The 24,342-nt window shown below is 40.3% G+C and overlaps 1 protein-coding gene across 3 annotated transcripts in view; it reads right to left on the reverse strand.

Moving 5' to 3' along the window:
• The window catches only part of LOC137180105 (platelet-derived growth factor subunit A-like), a 31,863-nt gene extending 11,030 nt beyond the window's left edge, over window positions 1-20,833 (reverse strand). Inside the window, exons 1-6 of one of the 3 annotated variants that reach the window (XM_067585330.1) lie at window positions 20,002-20,827; window positions 19,621-19,717; window positions 14,704-14,811; window positions 14,315-14,508; window positions 9,653-9,779; window positions 3,591-7,774 (exon numbers count right to left, since the gene is read on the reverse strand). In XM_067585330.1, coding sequence (XP_067441431.1) covers window positions 7,764-7,774; window positions 9,653-9,779; window positions 14,315-14,508; window positions 14,704-14,811; window positions 19,621-19,717; window positions 20,002-20,079 — 615 coding nt within the window. In that variant the 5' untranslated portion in view covers window positions 20,080-20,827 and the 3' untranslated portion in view covers window positions 3,591-7,763. Of the gene's footprint in view, window positions 1-3,590; window positions 7,775-9,652; window positions 9,780-14,314; window positions 14,509-14,703; window positions 14,812-19,620; window positions 19,718-20,001 lie in introns of those variants that run through there. The other 2 variants (XM_067585328.1, XM_067585329.1) reach the window with 2 other exon arrangements.
• Between the last annotated feature and the right edge of the window lie 3,509 nt (window positions 20,834-24,342).

A 24,342-nucleotide genomic window follows, 5' to 3' on the forward strand; every position in this document is an offset into this window, starting at 1 on the left:
ACAACTACCTAGTAAATAATCATTTTTAAATGAAATTGTTGTATTTTTTTACTCAAATTCCTTTCTTTCTCCATCTCTTCATCAGGCTCTCTTTCCACGCCGGGCATTTTTAGAAGTTTGCCATTATGTGTACAAAGGAAAAAGAGCGTAAGCATCAAATTATTACTCTCTCGTAAACTTGAAGGTTTGTCATGCAGGTTTTGTATCCTGTGATTAATGATTTCCTCATCTCAATATTTGTGTTTATACATATCTGCATATCTGCCATCTTATAATTTCCTATGGATGCACAATATTGTGCAATAAGTGTACCGGTGGCCATTTTGTAAATTATTGCTCCGATGATACGATTTGAAGACTTATAGTAGCTTTGATGTCTGCCGTGTGGGTGTTGACTGACAGCTATGAATGACAGTCTGCTCAACATCTGCACTCACATTGAGTCAAACTGTTGTTGCAATATTTGGGTAAGTTTAATGTTACTTGATTACAATACCCGCACTCTTAGCACAATTTAGCTAAAGTAGCTAAAGTTTGCCGCTTGGTGTTCCCAGTAGCCTTCGCTTCAGTCCAAGGTAGCGGGGCGCGAAAGGCAACATCCCCCCACTCCTTGTTTGGAAGGTCCCGGCTCCGAACAGAAAAGATTCACCAACCATAAGCACCAACTATGGGCTTTAAAATGGGTCCAATGCAAACCAATGGGTGACGTCACACCTCGTTGTGTCCATCTTTACCATATAAGGCCTGTGGTGTGCACTCATGTGTTTCTCTGTGCAAGTTTGTGTTTGTCATATGTTGTGGGTGTGTGTTTGTTTCTGAGAAGAGCCTGGCACTGATGGTAGCTTTACCTGAAGGCCCTGGGGGAGGAAAACAAGGACGAGGAAATAGACAAACAGAGGAAATGGTTTTGACCAACATGCAGGAATGGATTTGTTACACTGCGTTACAACAAGAGCATACTGCCATGTCTTGCCACATAAAATGACATAGAAAACAAGGACTTTGAACCTGGAGGGTAACTGAAAGCTGCTCTTCATTATAAACATGTGGGCAACAGCTATAGGGATATTTGAAATGTAGTATTATGGTATAGCAGGTAATAGCATGGAAGAGTTCAGGAATTGCTTTTTCAGCCCGTTACCTCCCGTTGCCTCTTCTTGCTCCATCTAAAGTTTTTAATTTTGGGCAAGAAATGCATCACTATTCACTGGAAATGAATCTAACATCAACACAGGATCCAGCACCAAAATATCAGCCTCAACGGCACAGCAGCAAATCTTCATCCAACGATGCCAAACCTCACTGTTCCCCATCCCTGAATCTAGTGGTGGGAACAAGCTTGATGGTGGGAGGTAGACATGTTTATCTAGTCAGATGAGTCTTCATAAAGCGGCTTTGTGAGACAGTTGGAAAGAAAAGGAGATCAGGGAGGAGAGGAGATAGAAAAAGATCATTAACTTTCAGTCAAATGGGAGGACAAGAGGTATTGAGGGTGCTTTTCAATGAGGGAGTTGTTTTGTATATATATTAAGATGTCTGGAAGGGATCTTTAAAAGTAAAATATCAGTCAGTGAAAGTGTTGTCCATTACCAATTTGAAAATGGTTCATCTCTGGCTACAGCTACAGTAAGACCTCACAATGGTGAAACAATAACTCCACAGTTGAATAGGACACTATTGGTGGTTTGCACACATCACCAGAAGCTGACAATAACACAATGAGTCTATCAGCTCCTGATAGATTTTATAGTGTTGACTACTAGAAGCTGATATTGGTAATAACCTCCAAAAACCCACATTGCTTGAATCGTGTGTATATCTGTTTATAAGAGTTATTAAAAACAATATTGACTAAAGGTACAGGTATGGTAGACATCTTCGATGTGGAAACAGTATTCCTACATTTATCATATCTGAGTTTCAGATAATTTCGCAGTTTTTCAAATCTTTCTTAAAAGACTTGCATGCCAGTTGAATCTGCAGTCAATGTTCTGTGTAAAAAATAAAGTTAAAATGAGGCTTCAGCAGTCTGAGTTGGTCAAATCAAGTGGGTATTATTCAGAGGTACAGTCTATTTAATATGAACTTGTGTGCTAAAAAGACTTTGGAAGAAACCCACTTGTCTGACTCAGACTGCTGAACTGCAGCTTTGGCTGATGTTTAGAAACCATTTTTTGTATAGAACGAGCTGAGGACTGTGATTTTTTTTTCCTCATCAGTGGACATGGGAATCACAATTAAGATCTAAACAGGGAGAGCAGGGACAGTCAAAGGTTACCAAAACAGTTTGGGCATGTGAGTATTGCTTTAAGACAGTCTTGAAATTTTTGAACTTGTCCTTTAAGCAGCTGTAATAAAGGTTATGGTTCAGCTTGTTGGCAAGGTTAAAAAAGAGCAAAGCGTTCAGAGCAAGTTGAAGCCTGGACTTTTGGCTTGCAGGGAGCATTTCTGCATACGTTAACCTCAGGTTTTGGAACTTTGACCACGTTTAACATAGATATCTGACATCATAACAGCATATAAATAACAGTAAATCACAAAGAGTTTAATATGTCCTCTTTAAGGTTTTTGCTGTTTTTTTATGAGAAACTGGTGACAAATCAAAGAAAAAAACTGAATAAATAAGTGGATTAACATATCAAATACAGCTGCTGTGATGCTATGGAAGGATCACTGAATGGTTTGATGAGTAGATCATATATTATGACCTTCAGAGTCACCAGATCTCAATCCAATTGAACACTTATGGGAGAATACCGATGTATTAGACAGTGCTCTCCATCACCATTATCAAAATATCAAATTAAATGAATGATGTTAAATTTAACATGCAGCATTAGTGGAACTGAGAAAGTGAAAGGTGACTGGAGAATCTTCAGACAAGTAAGACTCCATACTTTGAGCAAAAATAACAATATTGCATTACGTGTTTGTCATCATTATTTCCACATTCAGTCAACAGGGTTTGAAATAGAAATAGATCTCTGGCAGGGATGTTTTGTGTCCAGAGGAGGTGATTCCAAAAATGTAGATAGATTCAGGTTGAAGAGTAAGATGGAAATTGTGGTTAATGATTTTTATTCAAAATCTTTCAAGCTATTTGTTGTTTGGCAATAAATAGCTTAAAGAAAGTGTTCTAAATTAAAAGATGAGAAGAGTCTCACAGTGATGTGATCTAGAGGTGTTTATGCAGAAAAACCCGCTGACCCAGAATCAGATGTACTTTCAGCTTCTTAATGGCTGAGGTTACAAATACTGAGGTTAGGTAATCTGATCTGAGATATGTAGCCGAAGGGGGTGAGTTCAACTTCCATCTGCTTATATCAGGTTGTACTTGACCTGCAGAGCATTCAGCATTTTAGCTAGCATGTTGTTAATCTGCTTAACTGAGCTTTACAGAGATGGAGTTTCTCTCTCTATTTCAAACACACAAGCCCACTTTCATCCCATGTCACACACAAAGACACACTTTCACAGTCTCTCTGTTTCACATGCACACACACACACACACTCACACACGTACAATGTCTGTTTTCCTCCCTCTCACCTTTCAGACTCTGTTACACAGTCTTATCCCCATCTGTCTCTTCTCTCTCTTTGCCCCCTCTCTTACAAACAACTGGTTATATCCACATGATCCTTTTTCTTTTGTATGTTTACATGTTGGGTATTTAGCTGCATCCTGAGAACACAACGGATCAAAGTGCAACATGAGAGAGACTCGCTGCTGAACCAAAACCTTTTTTTTTTTTTTTTTAATTAAATCTTTAAACACAGTGTCGTCTTTGTGCAGCTCACATAGAACCACTCAATTATGAAATGTATGTATTTACACTAACTACCCACTTTGGTCACAGCATTGGCCAATGTCTACACATGGTTTACACCAGCTCCTCCAAGAACAATATGCCAGCAAAGTGAGTTACGCAAATCAACCTCAAACTTGCAAAGTCTTCCCTGTCTGCTCTTTCACCACTGCAACCAATAAACATTTGTTTTGTCCTCTGTTTGTTATAAATGCAGTCAGCTGTTTAAGCATGCCCTAATAAGTGTGAGACATCTGAAACATAAAGAGCTATTTGAGGCGTCTGCAAGCTGCAGGAACCGCAGTGTAATAGTCCAAACAGCAGGTCTGTGGGATGCCAGCGAGGGTTGGAATGGCCTCATGGGTACGATGTTCAGCTCCGTGGCTTTGGGTTTGGATGAGGAAAGGAAAAACATCACGTCTTCACCACCAAAAAAACAAACTCTACAGTGTACTCTCTATTTTTCTGTTTACTAATTGGCTGTTTCTCCCAAACCAGAGTAGTTGTTGCATAAAAAAATGTTTTACTATTACAGAGTGAAACAAAGCAGTTATTGTTCTGGTGTAAACATTTTGGAACAGTGTTATTTATGTTGGAGTGTACTATATATTTGCATCTGAATGGTGATGACACCTGAGCAAGTTCAATTTGCTGAAGAGGGCTGTGGTGATATGGCCGAAAGCTTCTGAAAAAAGCATGGAAGTGAACCGTTTAAAACATTTCATCACAGGCATGTGTTTCATTGTCCTTCACAAGGAAATAGATAAAAGTTTCATGCACGCTCGCTTTGAGGATGTTTTTTTTTTCTTTCAGAACCTTCACTAAACTGCCAGGTTTGCAAACCAAATTTTAATGTGCATTTAAACAAGTCTAACTGGGAATTCACATCAAAAGTAAGATGTGAGAGGCACATAAGCACTATGGAAGCGTTCTGTCCAATCAACACCGACTCTGACCTCCATTCAGCGTCACTCTCCACAGAACCAACTTACTGTTGGCAGCAGCTTCTAGTGAGCTGGGAAGACAGCAGCCCAATAAACTGTCTGCACCAGGCTGACTGACAGCAGAAATTTCCAGAACAAAAACAGTTTTCATGTAGGCTCCATGGGATGTATTTATTGATTCATTGATATTATTTTCCCGCCCGCCGTAGGGAGTGAAAGGAATCTGCCTGTAGTGAACCCGGCAAACTCATAGCCATGCCGGGAGCTGTGATCAATATACTATTAATAAGAACAGAACATATAAAAACAGGAGATTCATGTGACTTTAATATAGACTGAACAGAAAGATGGACGTAGAGAGGTGTAATTAATATCACCCATTAGTTTCCATTGGAGCTGATTTGAGTTGCTGTTTACAGTCGGCACCATCTTTTCCATTTGGAGCCAGGACCTGCTACCTTGGACCCAAGCTAATGCTAACTTACCGGTAACACTGCACAGTGGAGACCTGTGCTAACAAACTAACATGGCAGGTATCGTTATCAAGTAACGTTAAACTTACCAAAATACTGTGACAATAATACGACTCAGTGAGTCCCAGAGCCGGAGAGAGCAGCAGGTGAGCCAACTGCCAGTCATAACTGTCAATCAATGCCACACGGCACACATCAAGTCTACTATTCATCTTTATATCTTATTAAAGGAACAATAATTTCCAAAATGACCACCAGCACACTTATAAGAGGCCCAAATTTAGTGATTGAGACCATTATGACTTGTTGAAAAAATGTATTGATTCAGTATTTCATGACAGAAGTTGATACTTTTTGAATGGGAGTCTATTGGAGCCAGAGACTTTCTGGAGCCAGCACCAAGTGGCCGTCAGTGGTACTGCACTAAAAGATACTTCAAGCGGTGGTTTTTGCCGCTTGGATTTAAACAGCTGCTGTTGAGATTATGCTTCACTCAGAGCGTAAAAAAATGTCCCAGGTTGGTCAGTGTGTATCGATACATTTAATAGGAAAAAAAAAGTTTACAGCTATGCTAGCGGCTCAGTGAGGCTACTTGTTGGCACAGCAGTGGTTTGAGCTAAATGCTAATGTCAGCATGCTAATATGCTCACAATGACAATACTAACATGCTGATGTTAAGCAGGTATGGCGTTTACCAGGTTCACCATCTTGGTTTAGTGTGTTAACATGCATTTGCTAGGCCTATGTCATTAGTTTTGCAGGTATTTGTTTCATTCTTTCATAAACGAAAGAATTGGACATACAAAATTTGACCTGATGATGGCATTAGATGAAAAGTCAGGGAATCACCAAAGTTATTACAATTCATCCTGAGGAGGACATGAATCTACGTACCAAATTTCACAACAATCCATTCGATAGTTGTTGAGATTCACTCAGAACTACAAATACCAATCAGAGGGTGGCACTACAGGAAAAGTCAGAGTATCACTGCATCAACCAAAACTGACATTGCCATCCCCAGAGCAACACTGCTAGTGTGGCTAAAAAGTGTATTTAATTGTTGCTTTACATGTAATATTTGTCGTTCTTTAATCTTTGATTTCTTACGTCAATGATCTATGTGGGATTACAACTAACTTTTAGGGTTTTTTGTTCATTTCTACTTGCTTATCACTACAATTTGTTGTCATGATCACGTCAATCTGAGCCCCCCTCCTCCTATGAGAATATTACAGGAATTACAGCAATACTACTACAAGCCTATTGTGCATCATTGTGATTTTGTCAATTGTGGAGTCCATGTATGTTTTTGTTTTTTTTTTGTGAAAAAGTGAGGGAAAAACAGCAAGAGAGAAAGAGCCCCTCATAACTCTCACACACACACACTAATGAGAGTAGACACTGAACAAGCAGCTGAAGGATGTGTCGTGTTTTGATATGAGGTCAGCTTCTCCTCCACGTCGTCCAGAGTTTGCAAGTCATGGGATGAGGTCACTTCTGAAAATATTTACCTTCCTCTTTAGTCAGACAATTGTCATTTTCTCAATCTCAGTTGGAATAACACTAGCAACTCTGTCACAACACTGAAAAAAAAATCCCCTGTTAGCTGTTAGTTATTCCACTGTGTTAACAGTGTAGTCATTTCTACCATTCTTCTCTTTGTTGGCAGGGTTTTATGTGTGTGTTATTCTCAGTTACAAATTCACAGGGGTTTTAGCTTCAGTATTATGATCCTCCAGATAATCTCTCTCTCACACACACCAGCCTTTCCGGCTCCTCTTTCTGTTTTAAATGAATTCAGTCGCTTTTTGTGACAAATCTGTTTTGATATAAATCTGTTTGCCATCACCACACTCACTTTGTTTACATATAAATAGTTTATTAGTATCGGTAACATGTCAGGGGGTTCTTTTCCCCTCCATTCTTTATGTGGATAACATACCAGAAATACAAACAGACAGCGATAGAAAATGAAAGGTTATAAAAATAAGAGGATATATGTGCATGTGTGCTTGTGTGTATGAGTGTGTTTTGCTGAGGAAGACTAAATCTTGGAATACAAAAACCTAATCCCAGTCACTGTTTCTAGAAAGGATTCCACCCAGTTTATAATCCGAGTCACTGAGCGGTTTATATTCTGGAGAGGAACAAGATTCAGACAATAAGTCCTCCAGCATCCCAGAATCCACCTCACTCCTGCCAGTGTTTTGTTTTTCTTCCTCTTATCGCCTCTTTTCTCCATCGAGGAATCAAGGCGAACAAACTGTCAGCCTGTTTGTGGTTTGTTTCTGTGTCTGGAAGTTTGATGCACTTAGTTTTTGGCAGTTGAGATCCACATGAGTCAAGTATCCATTAAACCTCCCAAAAAGTAAAAGAAAGCAGGCCATTTTATGCAACATAGCTCCATCAAACCTTCCATAGTAACTTGCTGGCAGGTGGTATGGTGAGGATGTTAGAGGCTAAAGGTGCTTGTCCTTGTTTTACTTCAGGCCGTCCTCTTCTTCCTCTCCTCCACTCCTCTGTCTGTCCACCACTCTTCACCTGATTCCTGATGGGAGGAATGTTGAGTGAATATGAATCAAGAGAAACTCAGAACACTTTCACCACATGAGCAACTCTCAAGTGCTTTGTTGGAAGCCAGTTGAGTTTTATGCAAGTCATGCTATGATTGACATCTCAAAGTCATGTATTCTTCTCTTCTGTTTTTATATGCTAAGCCAAAAAATACAACTCATTGATGTATTTAACAGGTGAAATCAATTAGAAAGCTTGTAGATGGGCCATGTCAGTCTATTTGATGAGAAACTTCAAAACCTCAGGAAGAACTTTAAGGTTGAAAGGTGTCACATTTTATGAGCCCTTGCATGTGTTTTTGATGATACAGTAGGTTTACTGTCCTGTCACATCATGTCACGTCATGTATATGCAGGTTAGAGTAAAACCTTATTTCTGGACATCAAGAACACTTCATATCATTTATGGGCTGTTCACACATACGGACTCAAACACTGGGACAGCGACGGCTGCTATTCATTGTGAATGCGACCTGACTCTGCAGCCCAGTTCCCCCCCGCTGAGCTAGAGAGATTCAGAAAGTGCTGAGCGACACTACAGTGGAAAGTTGAGAAAAGCTCAACTTTATGCAAATGTCCTCTGACGCAGAGCAAGCAACAACTAGTGAGAGCCAATCACACTCCTGTGGAAATTGAAGTTGAGTTGTTTACTACTCCATTCCACTATGTGAAAAGCTGATCGTTGCGGTCTCGGGTTTTTCTGCAACGTGTATTTAACGAGTTACCGGGACTGTTAAAAGAAGGACGACATGGGGTGCCCTGGTAGTCGAATGGTTACAGTGCATGCCACATAACCACACCGTCCCTAGTTCGACCCTTGTTGCATGTCATACCCCTCTCTCTCCCCTTGTTTCCTGTCTGCTTCTCCACTATCAGAAAATACAAATCGCCGACATTGCTGGTTCGTTGGTGAGGCGGCTACATCAGAAAACAACCGTCCAGTCAGAGCTGTGTGTGTAAATTACATGCTAAACGCAGCACACATACAGAACTCCAGATTCATGAGAGGCCAGATACTATTTTGCATGCATATGTGCGAACGCACTGTTACAGTTGGCACCAATAACCATATTTACAAGTCACGAAGTCCAAAAGCCTTAAGTCAATCTTAAAGTTACAGTGAGTAAAGTCAAGTTTGGAGATCCCAAACTCTAACTCTTTTAAATGGTTACTATGCAAATGTATGAGTAAAAGAGAACCTACATATTTTATGAGAAACGGCATTTTAACATTCAGTCAGCAGGTAGCAGGAAGATTGACCCTATGACCTTCTGATTACAGGATGGTTTAACTGCAAACCCTCCAGTGCAAAATGAACTGGCTTACTCCCATTTATTATGTAATTTACAGTCAAATTTAGTGTAAAAATTATTATTATTACGATTAATTGATTTTACAGTTTTTTGCATTTTATTCACAGTGACTTCCAGTGAGTAGACAAGTTTGTTAGTTAATGCCACATACGTACGTCAAGTGGCAGACACATCTCTGGGTATAAAAAGATCATTAAGTTACTGGCCATGCTACACAGACTTTAACACACACACAACCAAATACACACGATACAATTACGAATCCATCTCCATTAGTTCAGGAGAGAGATTTGGATAACGGGAAGTGCGGTCCTTGAAGAAAAGGAGAGTATGTGTTTGGGAGGGTGTGTATATACTTTCTGTATATATGAGTGTGTGTGTGAGCGAGTGCTGCCCTGAGGGGGGACTAATTCAAGCAGAGAGGAAGAGCACTGTAAATACCTTAGATCTGTTATCAGCTCTATTTGGTGCCAAGAGACACATTCAGACAACACATGCATACATGTGTACATATATAACCGCACACAGCAGTGAACTCACCGTTGTCTGTGTCTGAGCTTGGGCTGATGTGGCGTCTGCTGGTGCACATGCACTCCAGGTGATCCTCCAGCCTCACCTGCACCTCCCTCAGCTTGGGCCGCCTTCTCACGTACTCTACTTTCGCCACCTGGAGAGAGAAGTAGAAAGATGAGATGAGATAAAGGAGATAGAAGAAGAAGGAATTTCCTGTGTGGGGAAAGTGCTTGCTCAAATTTCATCTGTGGAGATTTGTCAGATTGTATTATTATCATTGTCATCATCATTATTATCATTATCATTATTATTATTATTATTATTATTATTATTTAGTCAAAATACTTTCTCAGATTTTGTTTAAACTTTAAACTGCAAAGTAGGTGATACTGATTTAAAGGATGATATTTTAGATTTTTATTGTCAACAAATTCCATGAAAAGCCAAAACCAGCAATGAATTGATCCTGCTGTGTATCCAAAGCCTGATATATCTATCACATACACTGCAATGTTTTGCTGCCGTAGTAAGTACTTGAGCACAAAATGTGTATTAATCTGCAACTCAAATAGTCCCCAACAAATTCACTATTCACTCCTGTTTGACTAGTGTTTACTAAAAACAACAGTGCCCAGTTCTTTTGGAAGACACCTACTATTTTCAAAAAACTGAAACAATATATTTGTGACCTGTTTTTGAAGAGTTACCTCTTCAGTAGGCACAAATAGGTTTGGGGTTGAGTGCCTAAGACATGCTGAGACTAACATTGGTTTTCATCTTTTCATAGGATGTGTTGGCGATAACAAAAATATAGAATATTGCCATGCTTTAAAGATAGTGATAACTGGTATATCAGCACCTTTAAATTAACCTCTTTGCACACCGAAATTACATATGTTCTGGGTCTGTATGTAAGACTTTTCAAAATTAAACCTGACACGTTTTGTGACCTTAAAGATCCCCTCCAGACATGTTTTAAGACATAATAACTTGTGTCTAATATGTACTGTATTTTTCCACAAAAAAGCTCAGTTACCTTGTTAAAATCCTTTAAATTGCTTCTACTCTTTCTTCCTCATTGAAAAATCCAGATGTCTCCGACTTCACTGAAAAGTCAATTCTCAGTGTATGTGCACTGGAGGTTTCAAGTTTCCACATCACACTTGTATAAGTTGAATATTGGACCACAATTGGCTCCAAACTAGTTGTGAAGTCACAAATCATGCTCGTAGATAAGCGTCTTAAACTCAGATCTTAGAACTTTCCACTTTCATCAGATGGAGGGGGGGACTTTAAAACCTTTACTAGAGTTAAAAATTAATAAACAAAACTTTGTTGCACAACATGAGTGAGTTAAACCAAATTTATTGGTCCCTAAAAACTGCAATAAACTTCTAACGGAGCACCTAATTCAGAAGAGCATTTCAAGTAGAATGCTACTGTAAATTTGTAACACAAGTGCTACAGATAAAATGCCTTTCTTTAGCTAGTTATTTGCAAATGACAGCCATGTTTCTACCGTACCTGTGTAAACACACAGGTGTGTCTGCTCTTGTTTGGACAAATGAAAAGAGTATTAACTCTGCCAGGAATTCACTGACGCTAAGTGATGCATGTTCTGCTTTGTGTCAACACACGTCACTTGCTGCTACTGTAACGCTGAATGTCTGAGTCTGGTTACTAAAACGTCTTACTCTTAGTTTTACTCATACCCACAACCCACAGATATATATAAACACCCATAAGCATATGCATCTATATACACGGCAAACTATAAACATACAGAAAGAATTACACACACACATAGACACACTACATGTTCATGTTCACGTCCCGGACACGCAGCTGAGGCTGAGCAGCTCCAGGTCTGATTGCACAAGCATCTCTGCTTCAAGTCTGAACAGACTAAGACATCGCTGAGGTGAAACTTTAAACAACAGCAAACCCGGGAGGTTCAGCTGAGGTTAGGAGCAACGCTGCTCGAGCACCCATCAGGATTCTGCTGAAGGGGTGAGCTCCCTGACTCCCTGTGAAGAGCTGCTCATCTGAGATCTCATTCTCTCAAAACCTAAAATCCAACCCAGTCACAACCCATGTTAATACACTGCTTTGCAAAGAGGACCCAACGTGTGCTGCCTGGATTATGTTCTCTAGCAGCATTTCTCCAACTCAGTAACTGTAACATCATTATGCTACTAAGAAGTCGTTGGGAGGAGGTTATGGTGGATGGTTATTCGTACAAAGTGCAGGACTTTGACACACGACCTTTTCCCACATCTGATTGGGTTTAGGCCACTAAAGCACTTAATAATGGGAAGATAGTGGTTTTGGTTAAATACTTGAAAAAGTCAGTGTATCCCATCTCATGCTTCAAGTCAGCATTGATTTTGTCAAGATTTAACCGAGACCGCAATGTTCCCTTCACTTTGCCAAAGTGATTCAAGTTGGCTAAACATAACAATAAAGTTGTCATGTTACATAATAACAATAAGTTAGCAGATACATTCAACAGACTAAATGTTATAAAAAAACAAAAATTTTTTGTATTGTTTTGTTTTTTGTATAGTTGTATTTTTCAGGTGGATGAAAACTTGAAGGATCACCAAAGTGATCACAATTCATCTTGAAGGGGACATGAATGTCTGCACTAAATTTTGAGGGAATCCATCCAATAACTGTAAAAAACATTTCACTCAGAATCACAACAGTAAACCTCATGGTGGTGCTAGAGGAAAAGCCAGAGGATCTGGACAATATGAATATCTGTACAAAATTTTTGTGGCAATCCATTCAATAGCTATTGAGATATTACAGTCTGGGCCAATATGGTGGACCGCCCGACCCACACTGCCATCCCTCAAGCAACACCGCTAGCATGTCTGAAAATCATGACCATATGTGAGGATCGGAATGTAGATCGACTGGTCGATCACGCTCACTTTTCACCACAATGATCAAGTACAACACCTGCATCACTGCCAGCACCCTCACACACCAACCTACCATCACCAGCTGGAGGTCGTGGTCTCTGTTTGTCTCACACATGGACACACCACCTAAACCTCAGCCCTGCCACATCCCCTCTGGCTGTGTGTGTGTGTGTGCATCTTGCACTCGTGACCGTTTACCCTCTGAACGCTGGATCTCAGCACATGTGAGTGACTTTATTTTTGATTTCCTCTGTAGGCAGACAAAGAGCGAGTCCTTTCATCTCATATTGAGTATCAGCAGGCCAAAGCACTCAGAATCAAACTCACCCTCTCCTCCTCCTCTTTCTCCTACTCCACCTCCTGATACACACACTTGTACCCGTCCTCATCTTTTCTCCATGTTTCACTCGTCTTATTTCCCAGTCACTCACTCTCAGTGCCTACTTTTTAAATCCTACTTGTTTTTTACATTTTCATCTTTGCATGTAGGTCCAGTTTTTGTGTAATTTAACATCCGTAACACACATCAAAACTGCTTTTGGATTAGCAATAATTGGAAATATTGTAATTATGAGTCCATACATCAACTTATACATTTAACATGCAACAAATGTTCATATTCACACCCTGAATATCAATATCAAGTATCAAGTCAATATTCTTATTCTTGCTAATTTTAAAGTGCATTTTTGATCCCTTTCCCATGCACACACACACACACACACACACACACACACACACACACACACACACACACACACACACACACATTCTTTGAGCTCCCAGTTGGTGTGACAGTGAACCTGTTGGGCTTTACTGAGTCTTATTTCCAGCTCTGGCAGAGATCAAAAGGAAGCTATTATGTTCATGAACAAACTCACTGCCAGACTCTCAATCACCAACACACCCACACACACACAAACACACAAACACACGCACACACACACACACACACACACACACACACACACACACACACACAAACACACACACTCACTCTCACCATGGGGAGCTGGAGAGAGTAATTGTTTTGGCAGGTGTATAGTGTATACCTCAAGTAAGTAAAGTGGTGGAGCATGTGTGTGTGTGTGTGTGTGTGTGTGTGTGTGTGTGTGTGTGTTTACATGCTTGGTGCCATCATTAATTTTGTGTGGTGCCACCAAAAGACAAAGACAGATGCCTTTTACAAAATGTTTGTAGAGTGATTACTGGTGTTTACAGACTAGCTAACATGTTGGTATGATGAGAATGAAAGTTTGCTCGCTGCAATCATTCTTCTTGTTGGGCACTTGAATATCATTTTAGGACAGACTTGAAAAATTGTGAACCTATTCTTTAAGAAAGTTATTGTTTTGCCCTTTCTGCTGCCTTTTTGTGTATTTTTGTTTACTGCTTTTCTCACTTTCTTTAGTTTCACACAGTTTTATCAGATTCTTCTCCTCAATTTTACCTGAAAGGCTTCTTTTAGACAGAATGATTATTATAAGCATGCATGATTTATGTAATGTAATATAGAGGCTTCAGTATTATGTTGATGATATGATGCAAAATGTTGTATTTCCTTTTCCTTTGCTCTATGCTGTTGCTATTTGTAGTGACTCTTCTTCTCCACAAATATATTTAAGACTTCATCTAATCAAACCTTAAAGAGAAAATGTATTAAAAGGCTCTTTAAAGCACAGGAAAACTACTATTTTCCATATCTAAAGGCACATTTTCAGGTATCATATTCAGCACAATAGTGTTTTTTCTTGTGTACCTTGACGGTGCGGTGGTGCTTGCGGGCCGGCTGGCACATCATGTTGCTGGTGTTGCAGCAGCCGGTGCAGCGCTTCACCTCAACGCAGGGCGGCCAGATGATGAAGTTGGCTGAGGTGGGATCCACTTGGCTCCTGGGGATCTCATAGATCACTGTCCGCACCTTACACACTGCTGGCAAGGCCTCCTCCACCACTGCAGGGGGATAAAGAGGTCAAAGGTTACAGAAAACCTGCAGCAATAAGCACTTTTTTAGATATACAAATCTTGCATATTAACATTTTATTATATAGAAATAGTGCCATGGTAAAATAAACAGTTTTATGCATATCCATATATCTAGCCTGGTGTGAGTGTGTGTGTGTGTGTGTGTGTGTGTGTGTGTCTTACCAGTGCTCCTCCTGTGTCTGGTGTGTGTGTGTGCTTTCTTCAAGTCGGGGAAGCTGTGAGAGAAGTCCTTGTAGTAACTGTGTTTTGTCTCCTCGATCACCTCGTTCTCTGAACAGAGACAAAACAACACATGCACATTCAGATGTCACACACTCTCACTGTTACTCTAAGATTCTTGCATCAAACACAAACATACACACTATTTGAAGGATAAAACAGTCATGAAACAGAGTTTCATTTTCTGGGAAGCAGGAATGTTTGTAATACATGTCATGGCTTTTTACTCATTAGTAAGGTGGACAATAAAGTTGTTTTGATTTAATTTGATTTTTGATTAACTGGCTTTTCCTTGTGTGCAATATTAAAATTTGATCTGATGAAAAGTAATGGGGTCATGAGAAACATTCATATCCATGTGAAATTCATTCATTCTCAAGATTCATAAGAGGAAATCTCTATGAATCATCAACCAGGGACCATAAATCTAGTTCTCAAGATATCTTGATGATTGACCAACTGACCGAAAACAAACAAAAAAACGTGAAAGCAGTCAGATGTTTACATGCTGCAGTAAATTGTTTATTAAGGATATCATTACCGAGCCTGCCCTGATCAGAGCATGAGCTTAACGAGGTTATTCTAACTCAATTATGATGTTAATTTGTATCAACCGGTTATTGAGTTCTTCGCATGTAAATATGCCCTGAGAGAAACACTGCCGGTACATCAGATACATTCTTAATCCAATTCTCATACTGCACATACACGCACTGCATCATTCATTTTGAGGTCACTTGACTCAACTCGACTGAGAAAATGCTGTTTTGTTGAAACCATAAAACAACATGCGAGGACGCTGATCTGAGGGCCATCAGATCACAAGCAAACTTTTGATTGCTGATAGAGAATTCGACTGAATTTTATGTGAGTTTGATGCTTCTTCTTGCTTATCCGCATGGTTGGATGTCGTCTGTCCATCTTTTTGTGTCTAAATAACTTGACTGTATATCCATATTTTGATTATATATCAGATTATTATACAGCTACACCAGATAAATGTTGATCTGAGGCCATTTCACCTCTGAAGTGAGCTGGTCAGCAGACCTGAAACTGTTTTAATGAGTGAAGGATTGTGAGGCTGCTACTTACAACTTACAACTTACTTACACTTGTTCACAGTATGTGAGGGCAGACCGACAGAAAAGGGATTAAGTTTTTCTTCCTTGTAAGAATGAAATTCTAAGGGTAAAACTGCAGTCTTTAAATTTTTGACCCATTTTTGGATTTTGAATTTTGGCACAAAATATACTGGTGAATTTGGCCAACTGGAAGCAGTATCGGCCTCAAAACTGATGCAGACCATTAAAGACCTTTTTTTTTATAATCTAAGTATGTCAACTTCTGAATACCGAGGATAAGACTCCACTTATAAAACTATGTTAAAACATGTTCAGATAAAACACTCAGTTTGTGTCATTGTGTGGTACATTGTGTGGTACAAGGTTATTTTACTCACTCAGTTAAAAATTGACCCAGTGTGGGTCAATATAGCACTGATTTAACACTGGATTAACTTAACCCAGTACTCATGAGTAGCAAAACACCTAAGACGAGGGTTGTTTTGATCCAGTAACCCAGCAGTAACATAGAAAATAACACTAACACTGGCTCAAAACAACCCATTGGTACGTGTGTGTAAGTGTATGTGTGATGACTTTTCAAATTCTGTACTAAGAAAACAGTTGTCGCGCAGTCACATTATGGGGACTCATCACCCGTATGGAGACAAAAAACTGATCCCTGAGGTTAACCATTTCATTCAAAGGCGTAGTTTTAGGGTGATGGGTGGAATTACCCTCAGGTTAATTTAAGGGTCCTGTTTTGATGTTAGATGTGACAGATGTGTACATGTACATTTCCAGGGAATGAAGACAATGTCTTCACAAGTGACGAGTAAGATGTGTGAGCAATCGTGCATAAATTTGATATAAGTCAACATCAAAACAACATCACAGCATCGTACAGTAATGACCCTCTTTGGACGGGTCTGCTTGGCCTCTGCCTTCAGAAGTTTGTGGGCACAGTTGATGGTTGGCGAGGGAATTCAGCTCATCTGACTGACTGCTTGATAAGCTCATGTCTTCCTGGTTTCCAACTTATTAGCTTGGTTGCCTTTGGATTTCTTTTAGCAGGTAAAATGAATCTGTTTTAAGATACGTTTCTTGTCCTACATTGAACCAGGCTGCAACAAAACTTGCAGAGTGCAGCTAATGATTATCTTTTGAAATTAGTGACAGTCAGTACACATACAAACGTATAAATCACGATAAGATGATGTATGATCGAAGTGGATGTTTATTTTTAGTTAACTGTTGATTTAAAAGCATGCAAACTAATGCAGGGGGGGTGACTGTACACTGACAAGCTGTTTTTTATACTGAGCTCTGCCTTTGTGTGTGTGTGTGTGTGGTGTGTGTGGATCATGAGATGCTGTGAAAATCAATCAAGTGTTTCTAAATAGTTCACAGTTTCATCTAACCATTTCGGCACTCAGCACTGCCAAACCACAGGATATCCACAGACTTGTTCGTAGACAATAAATTCTGAGTTAAGATTGTGTGTGTAGTGTGGATTTGTGTGTGTAACTGAGAGGGAAAGAAAGAAAGAAAGATTCCCAGAAATCAGTATAAATGATGTCTGGGCAGGACTGTTTTAATTTGATTCTGAATACCAAACCTCACACTTCTTTGTGTGTGTGTGTGTTTGTGTGTGTGTGTGAGAGAGAGAGAGAGAGAGAGAGAGAGCGCCCGTCACTCTTATTTTCTTGCAGAACTTGTGCAAGTAGTCACGCACGCACGCCTGCCTATATACACAATGTGCTTCTGAAACACAACAAAGTCCACCTCCGACATCTCCCTCCTTCTCTCTCTCTCTCTCTCTCTCTCTCTCTCTCTCGCCCTGACATGCAGGAATTTCAGCATGAATTATACATAGCAACACAGCAGCCTTCCAGCGGGCCCTGCTCTCAAACCAATAATGGGCAGCATGACAACAGCATAATGAAGTGAGCCACTTGACCCCCACCGAGCCGGGGAGCCGTCACACCCGACATTTGCATCTCAATGATGCCAGGATTAATGGTGGCACCGCTCGGTGCAACAGACATGAAAAATGAATTAACTGTTTTTTTTTTTTTTTCACAGAAGTTCAGAGCAGAGGAAAGTTTGTGTGGCAGGAATCTGGAGTCTGACTCGAGGCATAAATGCAATAAAGCCTGTTTTATGTCACAGTTATTTCCTCCTGTCTCTCCTCACTGATTCAGTCAGCTCTGATTTATTACCTGGATAATGAGAACTGGCATCAACTGTGTTTATTGAATGCGAACAGCGGTGTCATTTAGACTCGCAGACAGTTTACTTTTATGTAATGTTTACTTGTTTGTTGTTTTTAAAAGCACAAAAATTAATTTATTTTTTCTTCAGCTGCTGCAGCTTGAATTGAATTGCTTTTCCAGCTAACAAATATGTAATAAAAAGGAAGACACAGTTATGTTTTTCGGGTGAAAAAGGTTTTTTAAAGGGATTATTTCCTGATGCAGAGACTTAGATTTCCTCCTCTGAGTTTCAGGTGATGTCTACACTCATATGGAAACTTTTTGATTGATGAAACACAAACTTTGACTCAATCAGATTACTGTTTCTTACATTTTAAGGGAAAGAATGGCAATAAATGGGTTCCTCTGTTTGAGAGAAATGAGCCAATTTCTCCAAATATTCTAAATCCTTGGAGACACCAGCAGGGAATTTGGAAACAGAAGGATAACCAAGTATTTCAGAGATTTAGTGTTTCACTTCTATGAAGTTGGAGGACTTGCGAGAGACAGATTTTTAAAAAAAAAAATAAAATATTGGTCAAGATCAGCAGCAGAAGGTGAGATATCCCAACTTTAAGTCTATGGGGCGAGCTCCAAAAACACTGAATCCTACACTTCCCATAATGCAACTGAATAACATCTCTTAGATCTTCTGTGCCTGGTAAAGTTTATGTCTTTCCACACCCTCTGCAGTTTTGTAAGACCGGTTTCTCATCAAAATCTTTCAGTGTCCAAGCCAAAGACAAAATACCCATGCCCTCTGACATCACTGTGACATCATCTGGAGGGTTTTTTTTCAGACAAAGACAAAGACAAAGCTCTTCAGCCTTTTCACACAGGCTGACTTGTGCTCTTCGTGGCCAGTTAACTGATTTTAATGTATAAAATCAATTGAGGTGCCCCATTAAACAAACATTTTCTTTCCAAATCTACTTCTAGATCTCCTTCTCTTCTAAATCTCCTTCCTAGTTAACATTGGCAGTGAAAAGCACAACATTAAGTCTGTCTCAGAGTTCATGAAGGGTGTAAAGAGCAAGAAGGGGCCACTGGTCACCTAGCAACATCCGGTGTGGCATTCCAGTTTGAGATGAGAGGACAGCATCCTCTTCCTGTGCAATAAACCACATGCAATAATACCCCAATTCAGTCTTTCAAACACAGAGACTGGGAGGGAAGCAGCAGCCCAGACTGGCACATGCAAACCTGTTGGTGGCTGATGTTTGTCAGCCAGAAACTCTGAGTAAAGACACATTCAGGTGCTGATCTACCTTCATTATTTGTTGTTCTTTCAGGCTGCTGTTGATGAACTGAATTTGATGCAACCACTGATTCTAATTTGAGAAGTTTACACACATTTTATCCATACAATAAGCTTTTACTACAGCTGAGTAGGTATTTGTGCATTATGGTGCTCATACCACGAGCGTCATATGAACTGCATTTTCTATTAGCGTGCTCACTGAATAACCTCATTTTGCAGTAAAGCTCAGTAATCCAGCTTGCAGGGGTGAGAGAGGCTATATTATTATAATAAAGCGCTTTACCTACGGAGTCTATCTCTAGCAGCCGCTGGAGGTCGCTGATGCTCCGGATCTCGCTGCGGGAGAGCCGCTCCAACAGCTCCCGGGGGAGAGGAGACTCCTGTGGGAAGAAGGTCAACAGAAAGCATGAAACGGAGCAGATTCAGGCAAGCGTCACTTTTCTGCAAACAGACTCAGTACCAGATCATGAAAGCCAACTTGTGTTATTTATTTTAAAAACTGGCAGCCCTAATGCCAAACTGTGCCAAGGAAAGAGTAAACATTTGTGCGTAATTACGCAGACGTGTCAATTTAATCTATCGCATGTACCGCAGTTGTTTTGCTATGAGTTGCAACTTGCAATAAACTCACTACAGGCAACAGCCAACATGAACCACAACCTACTTCTGTGCGGTTTACCTCAGCTGCGGTGCGTAACAGGCAGAGGCAGCCGGCGAGGAGGTGGTAGACCGCGGCTCTCATCTCCTCTCAGGTCCGCTGTATAGGCACCAGGATGGGGCAAGGGTCCAGTGAAGGAGCCGGGATGTCGCTCCCTGGTCTCGGGAGCCCAGAACCATCCCTCGGGAGAACTGGCAACCTCCACGACCCCAATGAGAGAACGAGTTAGGAGTGTGTAAAACTTCAAAAGGTCTTTAAGCTCCTGAATCAAAGTCGGTTAAAGTAGAGAACCAAGTTCTGCTCCTGCATTCAGTGTAAGTCACTGTATGTGAGAGTGGGGTTGATTGCCAAAATAATATATAAACTGACCGTAAGAGTTGCAGGGTGAAATCACAGATGATCAGTCTTTTGTACAGTAGTTTGAAGCATTAAATAATCAAACCTAATTAAGGTCAAGTTGATGTTCAGCTGCTCTTTGTTTTGACATCCAAAGAACAGGTGTCCAATGCAAATGTAAAAACGTTTCTTTTACATTCACAGACCCATCAACATCCATCATTTCATCCTCAGTATAATCCATCCAAAATCACAGACACATTTGTGCATCCTGCGGTGGTGGAGCATCTTGGCACTCGATGTGAGCAAATCTTTAAAAAAATTGGTTAAATCCTTTACACTTAAACTCCCAAAAATAATCAGTTTTGTCCCGTTTATGGAGACGAAGATGCGTAAACAAACGAAACAAGAAAAAAACTCTCCGCTCTGCGCTCCAGCGGAGTTTGATGTCAGCTCCCAGCGGTCCTGTGATCTCCGGGGTGAATGAAGTAGGGATGCTTTCAGTCACAGGATAGGCTATAGCTGGGCATGCGCGTGCCCGGGGCACTAAACTGCGAACGCGCTTTTCGTAAGAGGCTGTGGGACATTACAGGAGCGCTGGATTTAACCCAGGCAGCAAACAGGAACGAAGAGGCGTTTATTCAAGAGCATCACTTTCTACCAAACTTACAACACCAGTCTTTCTAAATAATTTATTGGAAACAGGTGAAGCGATGTCTGTAGATTATAAGTGTATCAGAATGCTGATGTTATATATTATATTAAAATACATCTATATCATTTTAGTTCGTTTTTTGTTTTTCATAATGAATAAAGCAACAGATCAGATTTGGATGACTGTACTTTGTCACAACAAACTGATGGACACAAAGGCTGAGCCAGTCAGTGATAATTAACTGTCTTTATAGAGGCTAATTTATAACCTGACTAAAAACACTAGTGAATAAGTTGCTCTGAAAGTCGTTGTTCCACTTCTCCCCCCAATTATCTCTCTCTCTCTCTCTCTCTCTCTCTCTCTCTCTCTCTCTCTCTCTCTCTCTCTCTCTCTCTCTCGCTCTCTCTCTCTCTCTCCCTCTGTGTGTGTGTGTGTGTGTGTGTGTGTGTGTGTGTGTGTGTGTGTGTGTGGATAATGAGATGCTGTAAAAGTCAGTCAAGTGTTTAAAGTGTTAATGAGTGGGACAGACTGGTGACCGTGTGGGTGTTTAATTTCTGTGTAATAAAGCTCATTAATGAGTGTCCAGACCGGACACAAGGCCGACTGAGTGAGAGAGGAAATCCCACACTCCAACTACTTTTCATCAACTTTTCTTATCAAGTGAAATTTTGGCCCAATAGTGGAGGTCAAGGGGTCACAAAAAAATTGGACTTCATCTCAAGAGGTGCGCTAACAGGACTCCCTGAGATACAAAAGAAAACAAATGATGAATGCAAGATAATCTTGATGCCCTCTCTTCCTTCTGGCAGCAGCCGTTCTTCCAAACTTTTGCCCTGATGGATCTTACTTGCTTTGCTTTGTCTTCTACTTGATTTGTCCTTCTTATGACTCTCAAATATCTGACGTCTCAGTGGCCTCAAGCGCAACATTGAGGAACATTTTAATAAAGGTCACGTCTTCGAACTGTTCTCATCTGAAAAATGAGTCGGCAAGTAAACTTAATACAACCTCTGATGATGATGTTTACTTGACGTGGACCTCTTTTGGCAGACAGTGCAGGTAATGAGTGTTCTGTATTGGAAGCAAGGGTAGAAACAGTAAAAAAAAAAAAAAAGTCATACAATTGAAAGACCTTTTAGGGAGATGTTTGGGGTGGATGCTGACAGTAAGAGACTACTGTTTGCATCTTGTCTTCTACCAACAATCATAGTTGGTTTCTTTAAGCAATGATTGCAATCTTTTCTCCACCTTAACCAACTAGTCCTAACCAAACCTTAAACCTGCATCAACTGATTCTTTTTTTTGCCACTTGGGGGCAGCAGAAACAAGCTGTGAGCACAACGTTGCAATATCATCACCTTTTAAGTTGATATGTTGAACTTAACAACATTATCATTCATTTGGAGTCATGTTTCTAATGTAAGTCTAATATTCACTCTCCTTTAGCTCGTTTATGAACTCTGCCGACTTCTGAGGTAAAATATTTGACTCTTTATCTGCTAAATGCACCACTATGTTCACCAGCTAGTCGCTAACTGTGTCTGTTTGCCATGTGGTGCTGAGCAGGTAGTGTACACAGGGTTTTGGCAGCTTTTTCTTTGAAAACAGCCGTCTGCTGCAGCTGAAAAATGACACTATGAGAGCAGTGAGAGCGAACTAAAACAGAAAAATTGCAGATAAACAATGAGCTGAATCTCACTTTGAAGCTCTGTAAAGCTGATGGGAGCTGCAGAGTCGCTGATAATTCTCTGTGGGTTCATCAATAAGAGCGATGCATCTGACATTACACATTTTCATTTGATACATTATTATAAAAATATTGATTATAGCCTTTTTAACCATAGATGTGGCAGATCAGAAAATGCTGTATGAATCATTTGTACCTGTTTTCAAAGGAACTGACAAAAAATGGTATCAGAAAATACTCCACTGGGTTGTTTTGAAAATGACGACCTGTTTTCTTGTTTAGGTCGGAGAACTTGTTGGCATCGGCGTGCCAATAACTGACTAAAAAAGCAACCAAAAGTTCAATATGATTGTCTCAAAGCAACTTTCAAGTGCACAAGAAGTTCATTTTCAAGTGTCTGTCCATCAATCTGTTATCTATACCACTTATCATGACCTATCACAGAAAATACACTTTCATAATATACCAAGAGTGGCTGTGTGAATGATAATCATTCATTCAAGAAAAGTTGTGGTATGCTTCTGTTGATTGTAGTTGGCAATGGTGATAATTATGTGTAATTTGTTATTAATTAGCGTAAATATGCAACGCCACCAGCATGTTCCTTTAATATATGTCTAACTAAGAGTCTGCCACATGAAAAGTATGCATTTATCCATTTCTTTGTGTCGGTGAAGTAAATTGTTGAGGGAATGTAAAAGACTTTCCGGAGCTAAAGCTTTAGAAAGCAGCGCTGGAATCTGGAAATCCAGCCTCAAGCATTCAAACATGCACGTACACATTTATTCTCCCTTTGTCTGTTTCACTTTCTAATGCACATAAAACACATGAACAGCCATTTACCCAATATCCTTCATCCCAGCACCACACACACACACACACACATACACACACACACACACACACACACACACACACACACACACACACACACACACACAAACACATACACGTTTAAAGTCACTTAATGTGACTCAATCTTATAGGTTCCTGTGAGGACAAAGAGAAGTGAGCTGGAAGAGTGTGAGGGTGAGAATGGCTGAGATAAGAGGCTTGTTGATACCAAGATGAAGCCTATTTGGATCAAAGAAGACGACAGTGGGGTGACTGAGCGTGTGTGTGTGTGTGTGTGTGTTTGTGTGTGTGTGTGTGTGTGTAGAAAATTCAGCCTGGTGTTTGACCAAACACTCCCCCAATTAAAGCCCATTTATCCTGACAGAGGCTAATACCATCACAACAGAAATCCACCTCTGTCTCTCTCACTCCATCTCCCCTGAAAGGCTTCAGTGTACCCAACACACACATGCACACACGCGCACACACACACACACACACACACACACACACAAAGAACCGGAATGATGGAGGGGAAATGGGTCAGAACCGATTCGGGTCTTGAATGGCGACACTCATGCTGTGACGCTGTCACTTCCTCCTGGCAGCAACTTCTCCTCCACACTCTCTGATGCATCCCACTTGTTCTGCTGTCTTCTTCTTTCTTCTTCTTTTTTTTCTTCTTCGCTTCCGTTGCCGTTGTCATTCTCTGGGCCAGACGACCTCCCCGCTGTCAAGGGCTCAAGTGTGACTGCCACAGACAGAGACGAGGAAGGAGAAATTTCAAGCTCAACTTTGAAAGCGCACTAACATTGTCTTGGAAAATCATAGTTTT

This window comes from Thunnus thynnus, chromosome 3, assembly GCF_963924715.1.
Source record: "Thunnus thynnus chromosome 3, fThuThy2.1, whole genome shotgun sequence".
NCBI classification, from domain to species: Eukaryota; Metazoa; Chordata; class Actinopteri; order Scombriformes; family Scombridae; genus Thunnus; species Thunnus thynnus.